At 41.4% G+C, this 19452-nt stretch overlaps 1 protein-coding gene across 2 annotated transcripts in view; it reads left to right on the forward strand.

Moving 5' to 3' along the window:
* The window catches only part of ssc4d (scavenger receptor cysteine rich family member with 4 domains), a 27364-nt gene extending 9912 nt beyond the window's left edge, over nucleotides 1-17452 (forward strand). The window contains exons 4-13 of one of the 2 annotated variants that reach the window (XM_062959343.1): nucleotides 1503-1538; nucleotides 2160-2465; nucleotides 2565-2636; nucleotides 4330-4644; nucleotides 6133-6213; nucleotides 6336-6413; nucleotides 8856-9170; nucleotides 10821-10898; nucleotides 13085-13412; nucleotides 16758-17452. In XM_062959343.1, coding sequence (XP_062815413.1) covers nucleotides 1503-1538; nucleotides 2160-2465; nucleotides 2565-2636; nucleotides 4330-4644; nucleotides 6133-6213; nucleotides 6336-6413; nucleotides 8856-9170; nucleotides 10821-10898; nucleotides 13085-13401 — 1598 coding nt within the window. In that variant the 3' untranslated portion in view covers nucleotides 13402-13412; nucleotides 16758-17452. The remainder of the gene's footprint in view (nucleotides 1-1502; nucleotides 1539-2159; nucleotides 2466-2564; nucleotides 2637-4329; nucleotides 4645-6132; nucleotides 6214-6335; nucleotides 6414-8855; nucleotides 9171-10820; nucleotides 10899-13084; nucleotides 13413-16757) is intronic. The other variant, XM_062959344.1, reaches the window with a different exon arrangement.
* The last annotated feature ends 2000 nt before the right edge of the window (nucleotides 17453-19452 follow it).

Raw genomic sequence — 19452 nt, forward strand, 5'->3', positions numbered from 1 at the left:
TTTTGAATATTTAGATAAAGCTCAAATTTAAGTTAAGACTGCTCAGCTCTGATTAAATCATTATTCTCATCTTTTTCCATGTGAATGTGCTTATGTATCCTTTTAATAATAATAGAGTAAAATAATACATGTAATAATAAATAGAGTAAAATAGTAAATGTAATAATAATAAGATCAGAGTGAAATAATAAATATATTAATAATAAATATATTAATAAATAATAAATAATATTTTGAATAATTGTGTGCATGGAGCAAAGTTTGCGCCCTTTGAGCTGTCAGAAAGGAAAGGTGTTACTGTCCCAGCCGCCCAGTGTGGGATTTTGAAGGATTTCGAGATTCCAGATTAGTGATGTCCTTCTTGTGGCTTGTGAGGAATCGGAGCACAAGTGACACGTCCCACCTGCCCTGGGGTTTGACTGGGGCCTCAAATTCCACTCTCCTTCCTTCCTTTCATCCCGAAACGCTTTCTCCGGCTCTAAAACTCAAGCCAAGGTGCCTTGCCCGGCACGTCGCTCTGCGAGTCTCGGGTGTCTAATTGGTGCTGAGTGATCCCGAAGACAAACCCCAGCTGGGAGTGGTACAGCCGGTTTCTGCACAGAGCTAGGAAAAGTTACATTTGTGTTCTCATTCATTCAAGCCCTACTAGAGTCTCCTTTGGAATATCTCAGAAATCTTACATATACTGTATATACTCGAGTATAAGCCGACCTGAATATTAGCCGAGGCACCTAATTCTACCACAAAAAAACTGGGGAAAACATTGACTTCAGTATAAGCTGAGAGTGGTAAATTTCAGAAATAAAAACAGATACCAATAAAATTACATCAATTGAGGCATCGGTAGGTTAAATGTTTTTGAATATTTACATAAAGCTCTAATTTAAGATAAGATTGTCCAACTCTGATTAAATCATGATTCTCATCTTCTTCAATGTAAATGTGCTTATGTATCCTTTTAATAATAATAGAGTAAAATGATACATGTAATAATAATAATAGATACAGGAAAATAATACATGTAGTAATAAATGGAGTAAAATAATAAATATAATAATAATAATATGATTAGAGTGAAATAATAAATGTATTAATAATAATAAAAATAGAGTAAAATAAATGTAATAGTAGCAGCAATAATAGAGAAAAATAATAAATGTAATAATACCAATAATAATAGAGAAAAATAATAAATGTACCATATATTCTCGAGTATAAGCTGACCCAAATATAAGCCAACCAGGACCCTCATCCTATAAGCCGAGGAGGGCTTTCTCAGTCTTAAAAAAGGGTTGAAAAACTACTCGAGTATATACAGTATTTCTCTTTTTCTTTTCCTTCTTTCCTTCCTTCCCTCCCTCGTTTTTCTTTTTTCCCCTTCCTTCCTTCCTTCCTTCCTCCCTTCCTCCCTTCAACTCATATATGATAGGGATCCCTCCCACTTCTGTGTCCAATTGAAAATGCTGTACATCTTCTTGAACCATCTTCTTTTTCCATTCCAGCTAGAAGCTCGGAGGCTGAGCAGATGCCTATTGCAGGTGAGGCGCATGACACCATTCGATACCTCTTGACAGATGGCCATCTAGCCTCCGTTAAAAATACATATTCTTAGAATCCTAAAGTTGGATGAGAACCTTTTTTTAAATCGTGTCCGAAGCGACTTGAGAACATACTGCAAGTTGCTTCTGTTGTGAGAAAATTGTCAGTCTAGAGACGTTGGCAAGGGGACACCCGGATGTGTTAACATCCTGCGGAGGGTTGTTGTATGTTTTCCGGGCTGTATGGCCATGTTCTAGAAGCATTCTCTCCTGACGTTTCACCCACATCTATGGCAGGCAGAACCTCTGAGGATGCTTGCCATAGATGTGGGTGAAACGTCAGGAGAGAATGCTTCTAGGACATGGCCATACAGCCTGGAAAACACAAAATAACCCTGTGATCCCAGCCATGAAAGCCTTTGACAACACATCCTGCGGAGGCTTCTCTCATGTTACCAGTCGACCCTAAGGACCATCCAGACCAACCCCTTTCTGCCAGGCAGGATGACACAATCTGATCCCTCCTAACAGATGTTCATCCAGCTGCCTGAGAAGAAATGAGACTTCACCAGCTTCCAAGGTGGCATATTGCATTGTCCTGTTTCTTCCTTTCTCTTCCAGAGATCCAGCTGGTCAACGGGCGCAGCCGATGCCAGGGCCGGGTGGAGATCCTGCACAACAACACCTGGGGCACTGTGTGTGATGACGACTGGGACATCGTGGATGCCAACGTGGTCTGCCGCCAGCTGGGCTGCGGCCGCGCCATCGCCATGCCGGCCACCCTCTCTTTCGGCCAGGGCCGGGGCCCCATCTTCCTGGACAATGTGGACTGCAAAGGCACCGAGGCAGCCCTCAGCGAGTGCAGCAGTCACGGATGGGGCATCCACAACTGCTACCACTATGAGGATGTGGCCGTCACCTGCAACGGTACGACATCTTGGGCGCCGTTGGGTGGACCACGGCGTCTGTGACATTGTAAAGCCAAAAAAGGTATCACTTTTCTCTCTCCCTTGCTTCTGTCTGCAGAGCTCTTGCCTACCCCGGTTCCAGGAGGCCCGACCAGCAAATCCGCTACTGTCTCTTTGCAAAATGGGGAAAGTGAGTATTTGGACGAGTTCCCTTTTGCTAAGAGAAGCAGCCCCTTTGTGAGTCTGTCTTATAGAATCATAAGGTTAGAAGAGACCCCCAGGGGCCATCCAGTCCAACCCTCTTCTGTCAGGCAGGAGGACACAATCTGATCCTTCCCAACATATGGCCATACACTCTTTTAGAAATAAATATACTGTATATATTCAAGTATAAGCCTAGTTTTTCAGCCCTTTTTTTAGGACTAAAAAAGCCCCCCTTGGTTTATACTCGGGTGAGGATCCTGGTTGGCTTATATTTGGGTCAGCTTATACTCGAGAATATATGGTACATTTATTATTTTTCTCTATTATTACTGGTATTACATTTATTATTTTACTCTATTATTATTACATTTATTTTTGTACTCTATTATTGTTACTACTATTACATTTATTTTACTCTATTTTTATTATTACTATATTATTAATACATTTATTATTTCACTCTGATCTTATTATTATTATTACATTTATTATTCTACTCTGTTTATTATTACATGTATTTTTCCTGTATTTATTATTATTATTATATGTATTATTTTACTCTATTATTATTAAAAGGATACATAAGCACATTTACAAGAAGATGAGAATAATGATTTAATCATAGTTGGACAGTCTTATCTTAAATTTGACCTTTATGTAAATATTCAAAAACATTTAACGTACTGATGCCTCAATTAATGTAATTTTTAGTATCTATTTTTATTTCTGAAATTTCCCACCCTCGGCTTATACCCTGTTTCCCCTAAAATAAGACATCCCCAGAAAATAAGACCTAGTAGAGGTTTTGCTGAATTGCTAAATATAAGGCCTCCCCCGAAAGTAAGACCTAGCAAAGTTTTTGTTTTGAAGCATGGGCAACAAACAGAACATCAGAGCATGCAGGATCGGTAAATGTACGTACCATAGAGTGTTGTACATGGAAATATTGGTAGTAACAAGAAATTCACAGTTTGTCTGGTTATGCTGGTTTATGATGGCAACTACTGTACAGTATAGAATAAATGTTCATTTTATTTATTCAACAATAAATATTAATTCTTCTTCATGGAAAAATAAGACATCTCCTGAAAATAAGACCTAGTGCATCTTTGGGAGCAAAAATTAATATAAGACACTGTCTTATTTTCGGGGAAACACGGTACTTGAGTCAATGATTTCCCATTTTTTGTGGTAAAATTAGGTGCCTCGGCTTATATTTGAGTATATATGGTAATAGAATCCTAGAGTTGGAAGAGACCTTAACAACCATCCAGACCAACCCTTTCTGCCAGTCAGGAAGACACAATCCAATCCCTCACTACAGATGGCTGTCCAGCTTTTGCTAAAAAAATCTGTATTATGGAATTAAAGAATCTTAGAGTTGGAAGGGACCCCCAAGGGCCCTCCAGTCCAGTCCCTTTTTTTCAGGTAGGAAAAGCACCATCAAAACCCTCTCGACAGATGACCATTCAGCCTCTGATTAAAACCATACAGCCTCCAGTGAAGGAGACTGCACCAGATTCCCCGCCAGCAGTCTATTCCACTGCTCTGAGTGTCAGGAAGTTTAAGTGGAATCTCTTTTCATGCAGTTTGAATCTCTAGAGCAGTAGAAATGAATTTTTATCCTCACTTCACTGGGACATCCTTTCAGATATTTAAACCTGGCTCTCTTGCTGCAGCCGACGGGAGCGTCCGGCTGGTGAACGGGGCCAACTCCTGCCAGGGCCGAGTGGAGATTTTCTACCGAGGGGATTGGGGCACGGTCTGCGATGACGACTGGAGCCTGCGGGACGCTGGGGTGGTCTGTAAGCAGATGGGCTGCGGCCGGGCCACCGGCTTCCGAACCAACGCCTTCTTCGGCTACGGCACGGGGCGCATCCTCCTGGACAACGTCAACTGTGACGGGAGTGAGCCGCACCTCTCAGCCTGCTACAGCCTAGGCTGGGGCATCCATAACTGTGGGCACCACGAGGACGCCGGCGTCGTCTGCTCCGGTGAGTGGTACTAACACAACCACAAACAAGCAAACATACTCTGGCTTTTAGATAGATAGATAGATAGATAGATAGTTGGATAGGTAGAGGGATAGACAGAGAGATGGAGGAATAAACAGATAAAGGTATAGATAGTTTGACAGATAGATAGACATAGAGGGAGGGATTAGATAGATATATGGATGGATGGATAGTTGGATAGGTAGAGGGATAGACAGAGAGATGGAGGAATAAACAGAGGTATAGATAGAGGGTTAGACAGATAGACTTATAGAGGAAGGGATTAGATAGATGGATGGATGGATAGATAGATAGATAGATAGATAGATAGATAGATAGATAGATAGATGAGATCTATGTTCCTCATTATTATCCAAAGGGCCTGAGAGGCATAGTGGTTCACATGTTAGACTATGTCTCTGCTCAAACAGAGATCTCATCTCATTTATCTATCTATCCCTCCCTGCCCCCTCTATATGTCTGTCTATCTGACTATTCTTCCATCCGTCCCTCTAATAATATCATCATCATACAGTAGAGTCTCACTTATCCAAGACTCGCTTATCCAAGGTTCTGGATTATCCAAGGCATTTTTGTAGTCAATATATTATGTTATCTGTAGTCAATATATTGTTTTTGTAATCAATATATTATATGTTTCCAATATATTATGATATTTTGGTGCTAAATTTGTAAATACAGTAATGACAACATAACATGCCTGCGTATTGAACTGCTTTTTCTGTCAAATGTGTTGTATAACATGATGTTTTGGTGCTTAATTTGTAAAATCATAACCTAATTTGATGTTTAATAGGCTCTTCCTTAATCCCTCCTTATTATCCAAGATATTTGCTTATCCAAGGTTCTGCCGGCCCGTTTAGCTTGGATAAGTGACTCTACTGTATTTATCTATTGTATTTATCTGTCTATCTATCCATCCATCCTATTTATTTATTTATTTATTTGTTTGTTTACAGTATTTATATTCCGCCCTTCTAACCTTGAAGGGGACTCAGGGCGGATGACATTATACATATAAGGCAAACATTCAATGCCTTAACATAGAACAAAGACAGAGACAAACGCAGGCTCTGAGCTGGTCTCAAACTGATGACCTCTTGGTCAGAGTGATTTGTTGCAGCTGGCTGCTCACCAGCCTGCGCCACAGCCCGGGCCTATTTATCTATCTAATAATAATAATAATAATAATAATAATAATAATAATAATAATAATAATAATAATAATAATGAGAAAGGAAAGGGAAAAGGTATGAGGGGAGGGAAGGGGAGGAAAGAAAGAGAAAGAAGGGGAGAGAATGTGAGGAAGGTGTATAAGGGAAAGAGAGAAAGGGAAGAAAGAACCACAATTGCAAGGGAGACCATCTCAGAGCTGGAGAAGGGAGAAAGTAGGTTGGCAGCAATTGCAATCTATGCTAGTTGTCTAGTAAATATGGCATTCCGCCCTTTCCTGTTCTATCCTTGCAGGACTTGGGGTGACGACGGTCGCTCCCATCACAACATCCATAGCCCATATCTATGGCGAGTTATTCACCGATTCGGCGACAGGTAAGACCAAGTGTCCACAAACATCGCCCCCAGCCCTAGGGAGGTCTCTCTGTTGTTTATCTGTCTATCCGTCCATCATATTTGGGGGAGCGCTCCTGATTGGAGAAAGTGTCCCTTTGCAGCCACCAAAGGAGGAGCGCCGCCAACGCCGGAGACGGAGGCCATGCTGACCCCAGCTCTTCTCGTCCTGGAAAAACGGAGTAAGTTTGGCTTGCTTTTTGATTGCAACATCAAACTGGATAATAATTATTACACTGTGTAATAATGGTGGCCTTCCAATTCTCAAAGTTCCTCACCATTGAACAAGCTGGGAATTGGAGGTCCAAAAGAGCTGGAAGGAAGCCGTCCCTAGATATTCCTAGAGAGGCTTCACCAAAACGCCAGGAAGGACATCCTGATGCTAAGAGCTGGCAATAGAGCATTTCTGCAGGTTTTGGATTTTTTACAGGCCATCTGTCAGGCAGGATTGGAGGGTGTCTTCCTACTGGAAGAGGGCTTTGAACTGGATTTCCCTTGGGGGTCACTTCCAACTCTAGTATTCTATGATATGGATTCTTAAGGAGAGTTTGGATGGCCATCTGTTGGGAGGGATTGGATGGTGTCTTTTTACTGGAACACCGGACTGGACTGGATGGCCCTTGAGATCTCTTCCAACTCTAGTATTCTATAGTTATATTATTATTATTATTATTATTATTATTATTATTATTATTATTATTATGAATTTTTTACAGGCCATCTGTCAGGAGGGATTGGAGGGTGTCTTCCTACTGGAAGAGGGCTTTGAACTGGATTTCCCTTGAGGGTCACTTCCAACTCTAGTATTCTATGATATGGATTCTTAAGGAGAGTTTGGATGGCCATCTGTTGGGAGGGATTGGATGGTGTCTTTTTAATGGAACACCGGACTGGACTGGATGGCCCTTGAGATCTCTTCCAACTCTAGTATTCTATAGTTATATTATTATTATTATTATTATTATTATTATTATTATTATTATTATTATTATGAATTTTTTACAGGCCATCTGTCAGGAGGGATTGGAGGGTGTCTTCCTACTGGAAGAGGGCTTTGAACTGGATTTCCCTTGAGGGTCACTTCCAACTCTAGGATTCTTTGATATGGATTCTTAAGCAGAGTTTGGATGGCCATTCTCGGGCACCTTTCTTGTCCTCATCCCTCATATATGCACTTTATGGCCCAGTTATTTTTATGTGTCTTTCATGTTTTTTATTCAATCCATGTTTTATTGGTTTGTTATCGATATGTTTTTATTGACTTGTTTTACTTGATGTGTTTTTATTGTCAGTTATGTTTGGGCTTGGCCCCATGTAAGCCGCCCCAAGTCCCTTCGGGGAGATGGTGGCGGGGTATAAAAATAAAGTTATTATTATTATTACTATTATCTGTTGGGAGGGATTGGATGGTGTCTTTTTACTGAAACACAGGACTGGACTGGATGGCCCTTGAGATCTCTTCCAATTCTAGTATTCTATAGTTATATTATTATTATTATTATTATTATTATTATTATTATTATTATTATTGACACAATGACATAGCATGACACAGCAAACAAGATAGTTATGCTGGATTTCGTATCACAAAATCACAAGTCGAACACTTCCCAAGTGTCTAGGACTGTGTGATGTATTTTCAGATGATGCACGCAGATCCCAGTAGGGTGGCCTTTTGCAGTTGGCAGATTGTGATTTTGTCAATGTCTGTTGTTTCCAAATGCCAGCTGTGATCTTTTGGCATGGCATCCAGTGTGCCCATCACCACCGGGACCACCTGCACTGGTTTCTGCCAGAGTCTTTGAAGTTCAATCTTGAGGTCCTGATAGCGGCTGAGTTTTTCCTGTTGTTTTTCGTCAATGCGACTGTCACCTGGGATGGCGACATCAATGATCCAAACCTTTTTCTTTTCCACAACTGTGATGTCTGGTGTGTTGTGTTCCGGAACTTTGTCAGTCTGGATTCGGAAGTCCCCCAGTATCTTTGCGTGCTCATTTTCCAATACTTTTGCAGGTTTGTGATCCCACCAGTTCTTTGCTGCAGGGAGGTGGTACTTGAGGCATAAGTTCCAATGAATCATTTGGGCCACATAGTTGTGCCTCTGTTTGTAGTCTGTCTGTGCAATTTTCTTACAGCAGCTGAGGATATGATCAATGGTTTTGTCGGTTTCCTTGCACAGTCTGCATTTTTCGATCTTGGCCTGAATTGCCTTTGTCCTGATGTCTTGCTCCTGGGCTGCAAGGATCAGGCCTTCTGTCTCCTTCTTCAGGGTCCCATTCGTGAGCCAGAGCCAGGTCTTCTCCTTATCAGCCTTTCCTTCAATTTTGTCAAGGAACTTTCCATGCAATGTTTTGTTGTGCCACCCGTCAGCTCTAGTTTGTAGTGCGGTTTTCTTGTACTGGTTTTTTGTCTGCTGTGCTTTGGGAAGTTTTTGATTTTTGACTTCAATCAAAGCAGGTTCTTCACTTTGCTTTACATATTCTGCCAGGGCATGTTGTTGTTGTTATTAGGGCTTAGATGGCCATCTGTCAGGAGGGATCGAATTGTGCCTTCCTGCAATGTTAGGATTAAGCAATCGCTTTGTATGCCGGGCCCTTCTGAGCGCCTTTTTCCTGTCTGTCCAGCAGGTGGTGGCATCCGCCTGGCCAACGGCAACAGCAGCTGCCAGGGCCGGGTGGAGGTCCTCTTTGGGGGCGACTGGGGCACCGTCTGCGATGACGACTGGGACTTCACCAACGCTCAGGTGGTCTGCCGGCAAGTGGGCTGCGGCTCGGCCGTGGTGGCCACCCTGCTGGGCTACTTCGGCTACGGCGCGGGGCCCATCCTGCTGGACAACGTAGACTGTGGCGGGGCCGAGCTGGACCTGGCCGACTGCTTCCACCTGGGATGGGGGCAGCACAACTGCGGGCACCACGAGGATGCTGGGGTGATCTGCCGAGGTGCCCGTCATATTATAGCATCCTATAGCCAGTAGGGATGTGCGATCCATTTTTAAAAAATGGTTCAAAAGTCATTACAATACTGGAGGATGCTGATATTTTGTTTCTAAAGTGTTTCTAAAATAACAGTTTGTGAAAAATTTGTTGCTATAATGAGAGTAACAAAATGTAGATACTATTTCGTTACAGTAATTGCGCATCATTTGTTGGGGAAACTGAAGGGGCTCCTTTATTTTTAGTGCTACTGGAGTAAAACTTGCTACAATGGTAGAACACATTGAGTTGTAGGATTTGAAGAGAAACCACTTAGTTAAAAACAAGACTCCCTCATTGTGTCATTGTGAGGGTATCGAGACCCAGAGTCAAGAAACATCAGATATGGCCACTGGGTTAGGGGAGATGGTGGCGGGATATAAATTTATTTATTTATTTATTTATTTCCAATATTTCTATCCTGCCCTTCTCACCCGAAGGGACTCAGGGCGGCGTATAATTGCCAACAATTCGATGCCGACACATCATTAAAAAACAACATATAAAAATGTATTACAACCAATTAAATACAGTATAAAATATAAAACATAAAACATATGCTTAAAATCCGTTCGTCCAATATCCTCCTACTTTATCCATATAACAGTCTGAGTTGTCTTTGTCATTTATTCGTTAAAAGCCTGGGCACATAGCCATGTTTTTAAGGCCTTTCTAAAACTCAATAAATAAAGTTGTTTATTATTATTATTATTATTATTATTATTGACACAACAACATAGTATGACACAGCAAACAAGATAGATATGCTGGATTTCATATCACAAAATCACAAGTCGAGCACTTCCCATGTGTGATGTATTTTCGGATGATGCATGCAGATTCCAGTCGGGTGGCCTTTTGCAGTTAACAGATCGTAATTTTGTCAGTGTCTATTGTTTCCAAATGCCGGCTGAGATCTTAATAATAATAATAATAATCCAAAAATACATCAGACAGTCCTAAACTCTTGGGAAGTGTTCAACTTGTGATTTTTTGATACAAAATCCAACATATCTATCTTGTTTGCTGTGTCAGACTGTGTCGTCGTGTCAATAATAATAATAATAATAATAATAATAATATTTTTAAATTTATTTTTTTGTGTCAGTTGCAACCGGAGTTGCTTCTGGAGTGAGAGAATTGGCCGTCTGCAAGGACGTTGCCCAGGGGACGCCCGGATGTTTTGATGTTTTACCATCCTTATGGGAGGCTTCTCTCATGTTCCCGCATGGAGCTGGAGCTGATAGAGGGAGCTCATCTGCACTCTCCCCGAGTGGGATTTAAACCTGGCAGCCTTCAGGTCAGCAACTCAACCTTGAAGTCAAAAGGCTTTTATTCCCTAGGCCACCGGAGGCTCCATAATAATAATAATAATAATAATAATAATAATAAACTTTATTTGTATACCACCACCATTATTACTACTACTAATACTACTACTACTACTAGGAGTTGTCACCCATGCATACATATATATACATATATACATATATACATATATACATTTACATATATATATATATATATATATATATATATATATATATGTAATTGTGCATGCCCCCCCCAACCGGTAATAACTCTTCCAGGATTAAATTTCCCTTTGTTTTCTCCCAGGCGCCGGTGAATTGGGGGAGCCCTTCCTGGAGGAGAGCTTGCCCACGACAGCCTCGACGACCCTTCGCCCCAAGGATGGTATGTCTGGATTTTTTTTGTTTTTTTTTCGTGTCAGGAGCAACCGGCGTTGCTTCTGGAGTGAGAGAATTGGCTGTCTGCAAGGACGTTGCCCAGGGGACGCCTGGATGTTTTGATGTTTGGTGGCAGAGGGGAAACCTGCCCAATTTGGGGATCAGGGATAAAGAAACCCTCGTAGAGCCATAGAATCCTAGAACTGGAAGGGATCCCCAAAGGCCATCCAGCTGGGCTTAGCACAGCAGGTTAAACCACTGTGCTGCAGAAAAATCCTGCCAATCAAAAGGTCAGCAGTTCGAGCCCGGGTCGGGGTGAGCATTGCCATTAGTCCCAGCTCATCTGCCAGGCAGGAAGACACCATACAAGCTCTCCTGATGAATGCCATCCAACCTCTGCTTAACAAACTCCAGAGTCTCCACTGGAGTTCCAGACACCATATTCTACTCTCAGACAGCTATTATTATTATTGTATAACACAGCAAACAAGATAGATATGTTGGATTTCATATCACAAAATCACAAGTCGAACACTTCCCAAGTGTCTAGGACTGTGTGATGTATTACTGTTGTTGTTGTTGTTGTTGTTATTATTATTATTTTATTATGACACAGCAAACAAGATAGATATGCTGGATTTCATATCACAAAATCACAAGTCGAACACTTCCCAAGTGTCTAGGACAGTGTGATGTATTATTATTATCATCATCATCATCATCATTAATAATCAGGAGGTTCTTCCTAATTTTTAAGTGGAATCGCTTTTTCCTGCAATTTAAATTCACTCTTATTAAGTAGAGGCTGGGTGGCCATCTGTCAGGGGCACTTTGTGCTTTTCCTGCCCAGCTGAAGGGGGCTGGACTGGATGTCTCTTGGGATCCCTTCCAATACCCGTATACACTCGAGTATAAGCCGACCCGAATATAAGCCGAGGCACCTAATTTTACCACAAAAAACCCCTGGGAAAACATTGACTCCGGTATAAGCTGAGGGTGGGAAATTCCATAAATAAAAATAGATACCAATAAAATTACAGTAATTGAGGCATCAGTAGGTTAAATGTTTTTGAATATTTACATCAAGCTCAAATGTAAGATAAGACTGTCCAACTCTGATCAAATCATTATTATCTTCTTCAATATCAATGTGCTTATGTATCCTTATAATAATAATAGAGTAAAATAATACATGTCATAATAATAATAGTAAATACAGGAAAATAATACAAGTACTGTATATACTCGAGTATAAGCCTAGTTTTTCAGCCCTTTTTAGGGCTGAAAACGCTCCCTTTGGCTTATACTCGAGTGAGGGTCCTAGCCGGCTTCTATTCAGGTCAGCTTATACTTGACTATATAGGTATTCAGAGTTGGACAGTCTTATCTTAGTAAAGTCTTATTATGCTCTTAAATTAGTTTTATACAAATATTCAAAAACATTTAACCTGCAATTTTATTAATATCTATTTTTATTTTTGAAATTTACCAGTAGCAGCTGCATTTCCCACTCTCGGCTTATACTCGAGTCAATAAGTTTTCCCATTTTTTGTGGTAAAATTAGGTGCCTCAGCTTATACTTGGGTCGGCTTACACGCGACTATATGCAGTAATAATAGAGTAAAATAATAATATCAGAGTGAAATGATAAATGTATTATTAATAATAATAAAAATAGAGTAAAATAATATTAGCAACAATAGAGAAAAATAATAAATGCAATAATACCAATAATAATAGAGAAAAATAATAAATGTACCATATATTCTCGTATAAGCTGACCCAAATATAAGCCAACCACGACCCTCACCTGAGTATAAGACGAGTGGGGCTTTTTCAGTCTTAAAAAAGGGCTGAAAAACTAGGCTTATACTCGAGTATATACAGTAGTTCTTTTATTATTAATATTAATATTATTAATATTATGAAAGCAGAGGGTGGGTGGCCATCTGTCAGGGTGCTTTTGCTGTGCTTTTCTTGCCTGGCAGAAGGGGGTTGGACTGGATGGCCCTTGGGGTCTCTTCCAACTTAGGATTCTATGATTCTCATGTTTCTGTAATAAGAGAGAAGCCTCATGATGCTTCCATCTCAAATGGAAGGAAGAATTTTGGGAGGAAGGAGGATCTTTACTATTCTATGATTCAATGAGAGTGGGATGGTGACTTTGCTGATCTTTTCTCCCTCTTTGCACAGGCTTCCTGCGCCTGGTCAACGGGAGCCACCGCTGCGAGGGCCGTGTGGAGCTCTTCCTGCTCTCGCAGTGGGGCACGGTGTGTGACGACGCCTGGGACCTCAAGGACGCCCGGGTCGTGTGCCGGCAACTGGGCTGCGGCCGGGCGGTGACTGCCTCCGGCGAGGCCCGCTACGGCCAGGGCACCGGCTACATCTTCCTGGATAACCTCAAATGCAAAGGGGACGAGGCCTCCCTGTTGCGCTGCTCTCACATCCGCTGGAACGTCCACAACTGTGACCATTCGGAAGACGCGGGCGCCCGCTGCCACCTCCTATGATGTGCCGGCCGGTGAGTGGATCTCCCAGCATGATTCTGTGGGTGCTTATCACCTGCAGAGATGTGTTTTCAATGACGCTATGGTCAACATCCGCCAGAATTTGGTTATTGAATCATCCAGAGGATCTCAAGATGCTTCTTTAGATAAACACCTAGAACTCTTAGAAGCATCTAGAACCCATCTATCTGCCTTCCCCATTGCCTGGTCTTTTCCTGAAAACATTTCTTTAGAAGCGCCTAGAACTCTTCTATCTGCTTTCTCCATTGCCTGGTCCTTTCCCAAAGACATTTCTTTAGAAGCGCTTAGAACTCTTCTATCTGCTTTCTCCATTGCCTGGTCCTTTCCCGAAAACATTTCTTTAGAAGCGCCTAGAACTTTTTTATCTGCTTTCTCCATTGCCTGGTCCTTTCCCAAAAACATTTCTTTAGAAGCGCCTAGAACTCTTCTATCTGCTTTCTCCATTGCCTGGTCCTTTCCCAAAAACATTTCTTTAGAAGCGCCTAGAACTCTTCTATCTGCTTTCTCCATTGCCTGGTCCTTTCCGGAAAACATTTCTTTAGAAGCGCCTAGAACTCTTCTATCTGCTTTCTCCATTGCCTGGTCCTTTCCGGAAAACATTTCTTTAGAAGCGCCTAGAACTCTTCTATCTGCTTTCTCCATTGCCTGGTCCTTTCCCAAAAACATTTCTTTAGAAGCGCCTAGAACTCTTCTATCTGCTTTCTCCATTGCCTTGTCCTTTCCCAAAGACATTTCTTTAGAAGCGCTTAGAACTCTTCTATCTGCTTTCTCCATTGCCTGGTCCTTTCCCGAAAACATTTCTTTAGAAGCGCCTAGAACTTTTTTATCTGCTTTCTCCATTGCCTGGTCCTTTCCCAAAAACATTTCTTTAGAAGCGCCTAGAACTCTTCTATCTGCTTTCTCCATTGCCTGGTCCTTTCCCAAAAACATTTCTTTAGAAGCGCCTAGAACTCTTCTATCTGCTTTCTCCATTGCCTGGTCCTTTCCGGAAAACATTTCTTTAGAAGCGCCTAGAACTCTTCTATCTGCTTTCTCCATTGCCTGGTCCTTTCCGGAAAACATTTCTTTAGAAGCGCCTAGAACTCTTCTATCTGCTTTCTCCATTGCCTGGTCCTTTCCGGAAAACATTTCTTTAGAAGCGCCTAGAACTCTTCTATCTGCTTTCTCCATTGCCTGGTCCTTTCCCAAAAACATTTCTTTAGAAGCGCCTAGAACTCTTCTATCTGCTTTCTCCATTGCCTGGTCCTTTCCCAAAAACATTTCTTTAGAAGCGCCTAGAACTCTTCTATCTGCTTTCTCCATTGCCTGGTCCTTTCCCAAAAACATTTCTTTAGAAGCGCCTAGAACTCTTCTATCTGCTTTCTCCATTGCCTGGTCCTTTCCCAAAAACATTTCTTTAGAAGCGCCTAGAACTCTTCTATCTGCTTTCTCCATTGCCTGGTCCTTTCCCAAAAACATTTCTTTAGAAGCGCCTAGAACTCTTCTATCTGCTTTCTCCATTGCCTGGTCCTTTCCCAAAAACATTTCTTTAGAAGCGCCTAGAACTCTTCTATCTGCTTTCTCCATTGCCTGGTCCTTTCCGGAAAACATTTCTTTAGAAGCGCCTAGAACTCTTCTATCTGCTTTCTCCATTGCCTGGTCCTTTCCCGAAAACATTTCTTTAGAAGCGCCTAGAACTTTTTTATCTGCTTTCTCCATTGCCTGGTCCTTTCCCAAAAACATTTCTTTAGAAGCGCCTAGAACTCTTCTATCTGCTTTCTCCATTGCCTGGTCCTTTCCCAAAAACATTTCTTTAGAAGCGCCTAGAACTCTTCTATCTGCTTTCTCCATTGCCTGGTCCTTTCCCAAAAACATTTCTTTAGAAGCGCCTAGAACTCTTCTATCTGCTTTCTCCATTGCCTGGTCCTTTCCCAAAAACATTTCTTTAGAAGCGCCTAGAACTCTTCTATCTGCTTTCTCCATTGCCTGGTCCTTTCCCAAAAACATTTCTTTAGAAGCGCCTAGAACTCTTCTATCTGCTTTCTCCATTGCCTGGTCCTTTCCCAAAAACATTTCTTTAGAAGCGCCTAGAACTCTTCTATCTGCTTTCTCCGTTGCTTGGTCCTTTCCCGAAAACATTTCTTTAGAAGCGCCTAGAACTCTTCTATCTGCTGTCTCCATTGCCTGGTCCTTTCCCAAAGACATTTCTTTAGAAGCGCTTAGAACTCTTCTATCTGCTTTCTCCATTGCCTGGTCCTTTCCCGAAAACATTTCTTTAGAAGCGCCTAGAACTTTTTTATCTGCTTTCTCCATTGCCTGGTCCTTTCCCAAAAACATTTCTTTAGAACCCTTCTGATTTCCCTGTTGCCTGGCTCTTTCAACACCTCTTTAGAAGCATCTAGAACAGTGGTTCTCAACCTGCGGGTCCCCGGGTGTTTTGGCCTACAACTCCCAGAAATCCCAGCTAGTTTACTAGCTGTTAACGATTTCTAGAAGTTGAAGGCCAAAACATCTAGGGACCCACAGGTTGAGAACCACAGATCTAGAACCTTTATATGTATCTAGAACCCTTCTGCTTGCTTTCCCCATTGCTTGACCCTTTCCCAAAATACGCATCTGGAATGTTAAGTGTCTGCAGTGCTAAAAATGTGAGAATTGGAGGAATATTCCAGGGACGGGGAAAGAATTTGTATGTAGGGCAACATCCCCATTTCTCCACCTAAAAGAGAAATGATAGGTCCTCCCCAGAATTGTTCCCTTCTGCTCCCGGGATAAAGGAACCTTCAGTTAGTTGGACTCCTTTCGTGCCGTCAACATTTCCAGAAGTTGCAAAGAACGGTGTCACAGGAATAACTGAAAGCAGGCGTTCTTCCTGTGCATAATTCATACGGGCCGCAGTGTTCCTCAGCGCAGGGTTTATTTTTAAATGCAGACAGTGACAGCGATCCCTGCAGGATGGGCTGCTTGGTTTTGGCACGTAGAATCACTGCCTTGGAAGGGACCCCAAAGGCCATCCAGTCCAGCCCCCTTCTTTCTGCCATCTCTTCTAGGGCTCAAAAGAGAGGGAAAAAGCACCAAGCAGTACGTCTCTCTTGACATCCAAGCAGAGAGAGATCTCAAAACACACAGCTAACCAACTCTTCCTCATTGAGGACTGCAGGCTTAGGCAGTGTCAGATTGAATTCCAACAATCAGAAAAGGTAGAAGAAGAGAAGGAGGAGAGTAGAGAGGAAGAGGACAAAGAGAGGAAGTTCATGATATTCTCATAAACCTTTCATTCCCAACGAACATTGTTCCAATCCTTCTTTTCTTTCTTTCTTTCCTTCTTCCTTCCTTTCTTCCTTTCTTTCTTTCTCCAGACTGAAGCTTCCTCGAAGCGTGTCCAAAGCCTTCTGGGTGCTGCAGTGCCTTGCTACATCAGTGTTGGCTTAACCATGATTGTATACATTTGTGTATATGTTTGTTGGTATCACACCAGTCCAGAAGAGAAGACTCCCCATTCATCCTCTGCTGTCCCACTTTTCGGCGGTTCTTTTCAAATGTCCTGAGGATGCTGGGCTTTGCAGTCCTCGGCTGCTCAAGGGCGTAGACACATGGAAGGATCCACCTTGCCAATGCAATTAGATTCAGCCCACCTTTAACAAGAAGCTGCAGCTCCCAGCAGCCTTAGCAAGCAGGATTAAGGGGTGCTGGGAGTTGTAGTCCAGCTACCATATATGCAGAGCTGGGCTGCCCACGCATTCGTGGCACGCAGTGGGATTGAATTGTTTCAGGGATTCTGGGAGTTGTAGTCTCCCCGCGTCTGGGCTCAAAACATGGGATTTCAATGAATACAGGGGGCATTTATGGTTTAAAATTAGTGTTGACGGTATCCAGATGTCTAAGACAGGCATCACATCCGTGTAAATATATGTAATTTGGGGAGGGATGGGTTTCCATGTATGTGTGTTAATATGACTTGTTGTTCATATTACCGTGTCCATATTCCACATGATGATGATTATTGGCCATGTAATTTTTTGTGGTTTGAATAAAGAAAACCCATTTAAATACATGCTATGAATTGACTATTTGGGGGGTCTCGGCAAACTAGTATGATTTCTGCTGCTTTCTAGCACCCACTTTTTGCTTGATAGTTAAGCAGTGCTTCTTCTAAATCAGAGCACAGTCCAGATTGACTCCCAGGTATTTCGTTGTGCTGCAATGCTCCAGTGGGATTCCTTCCCAGGCGACCCTCAGAGCTCAAGATGCTTGTCTGTTCTTAAGGTGAAAAGTATGTTTTAGATGGATTAGGAATCATCTGGTTTTCCCTGTAATAGGCAGTAAGAGCACCTAAAGCTTCAGAGAGCTTCTATTCAACTATTTCAAAGCTCCCTGCTTGAGCAGTGATGGCATGGTCATCAGCATAAATTAAATTCTCTGTCCCTTCTGGCAGTGGCTGGTCATTTGTGTAAATGTTGAACATTGATGGAGCAAGCACGTTCTTCTGTTTTTGCCATCTGCTTCTCTGACCCTGGAACTCAACAAAAAAACACTTGCTTTGTAGCAGATTTCCTATGGAGCGGGTGAGGTGGTAGTCCTTTGTGATATCAGGAGAAGGTTAAATTGCCTCTGCGTCTGTCTCTGTCTCGGTTCTATGTGTATATGGGCATTGAATGTTTTCCCTATATGTATATAATGTGATCCGCCCTGAGTCCCCTTTGGGGTGAGAAGGGCGGAATATAAATACTGTAAATAAATAAATAAATAAATAAATATTATACATTTTTCTCAGGAGGAGGCGATTTAGGAGCCTGCCTGAAGCGTTGCCATTGTTAGGAAGGCCCTCTCCAAACACACACACACACACATATATATAAAATATACAATATTTTATAAATATATTGTATACACTTATAATATTGATAATAATATTATAATGTAATACAATATTATACTAATAATAATATAATAATAATATATAATTTTATATATTAAATGAAATATTACTAATAATATTACCATATAATGATATAGTACAACATAGTAATTTAATGCTTATATTGTGATATGCTAATAATATATTGTATGTACATTTTATTTGTAAGCCGCTCTGAGTCCCCTCCAGGGTAAGAAGAGCGGGATATAAATGTAGGAAATAAATAAATAAAGGAGGCAGGGCTCTCAATGACGTTTGGATGATGATGATGATGATATAAATCTCCCAATTCTGGTGGGAGGGTGCTAAGTCCAAAAGCCATAAACTGGGTTTTTTGGGGGGGGGGGGTTTGGTTTTGCAATTCGTATTTTGCAGGAAGCTTACATTGGAGGGATCGATCGATGGCATTGATCAATGGCAACGCCTCTCTGAAGCAGGATATGTCTTTTGCTGCATCCGAAGCCAAGCTGATGGCTATTTTCAAGCTGGATTTACGGCCAGAAGAGACGGGAGGAGAGCATTAAGACAGGCCAGAGAGGGAGACGAATCTGATGATGGGAACTGGCAAAGCCAGGCTTGGCCTTTCCAGAACATTCCCAAATCTTTCATGTATTCTGCTTGGGAGCAAATGTCAAAATAGCATTACAAATCGCCAGGATTCTGTATTGACTAGTTAAGATCCTATCTATCTATCTATCTATCTATCTATCTATCTATCTATCTATCTATCTATCTATCTATCTATTTCTTAACTAGTCAGTACAGAATCTTAGCAAGTCAATACAGTCAACAAATAAATACTGTAGATATATCTTAACTAGTCAATACAGAATCTTAACTATAGAGAACAATTTCTATAAATAAACTAGTCTACAGAATATATATATAAATTAGCTAGTCAATACAGAATCTTAACTATAGAGAACAATTTCTATAAATAAACTAGTCTACAGAATATATATATAAATTAACTAGTCAATACAGAATCTTAATTAGTCAATAGAGTCATTATATTGGTTTTTAAATGCTTATTTAAAAGTTTGTATGTATGTAGGTACTTGTTGGCATTGAATCTTTGCCTTATATATTGTTAGCCTCTCCGAGTCTCGTATTGGGAGATGGGGTGGGGTATAGAT

Source organism: Anolis carolinensis, unplaced genomic scaffold (genome assembly GCF_035594765.1).
Source record: "Anolis carolinensis isolate JA03-04 unplaced genomic scaffold, rAnoCar3.1.pri scaffold_7, whole genome shotgun sequence".
NCBI classification, from domain to species: Eukaryota; Metazoa; Chordata; class Lepidosauria; order Squamata; family Dactyloidae; genus Anolis; species Anolis carolinensis.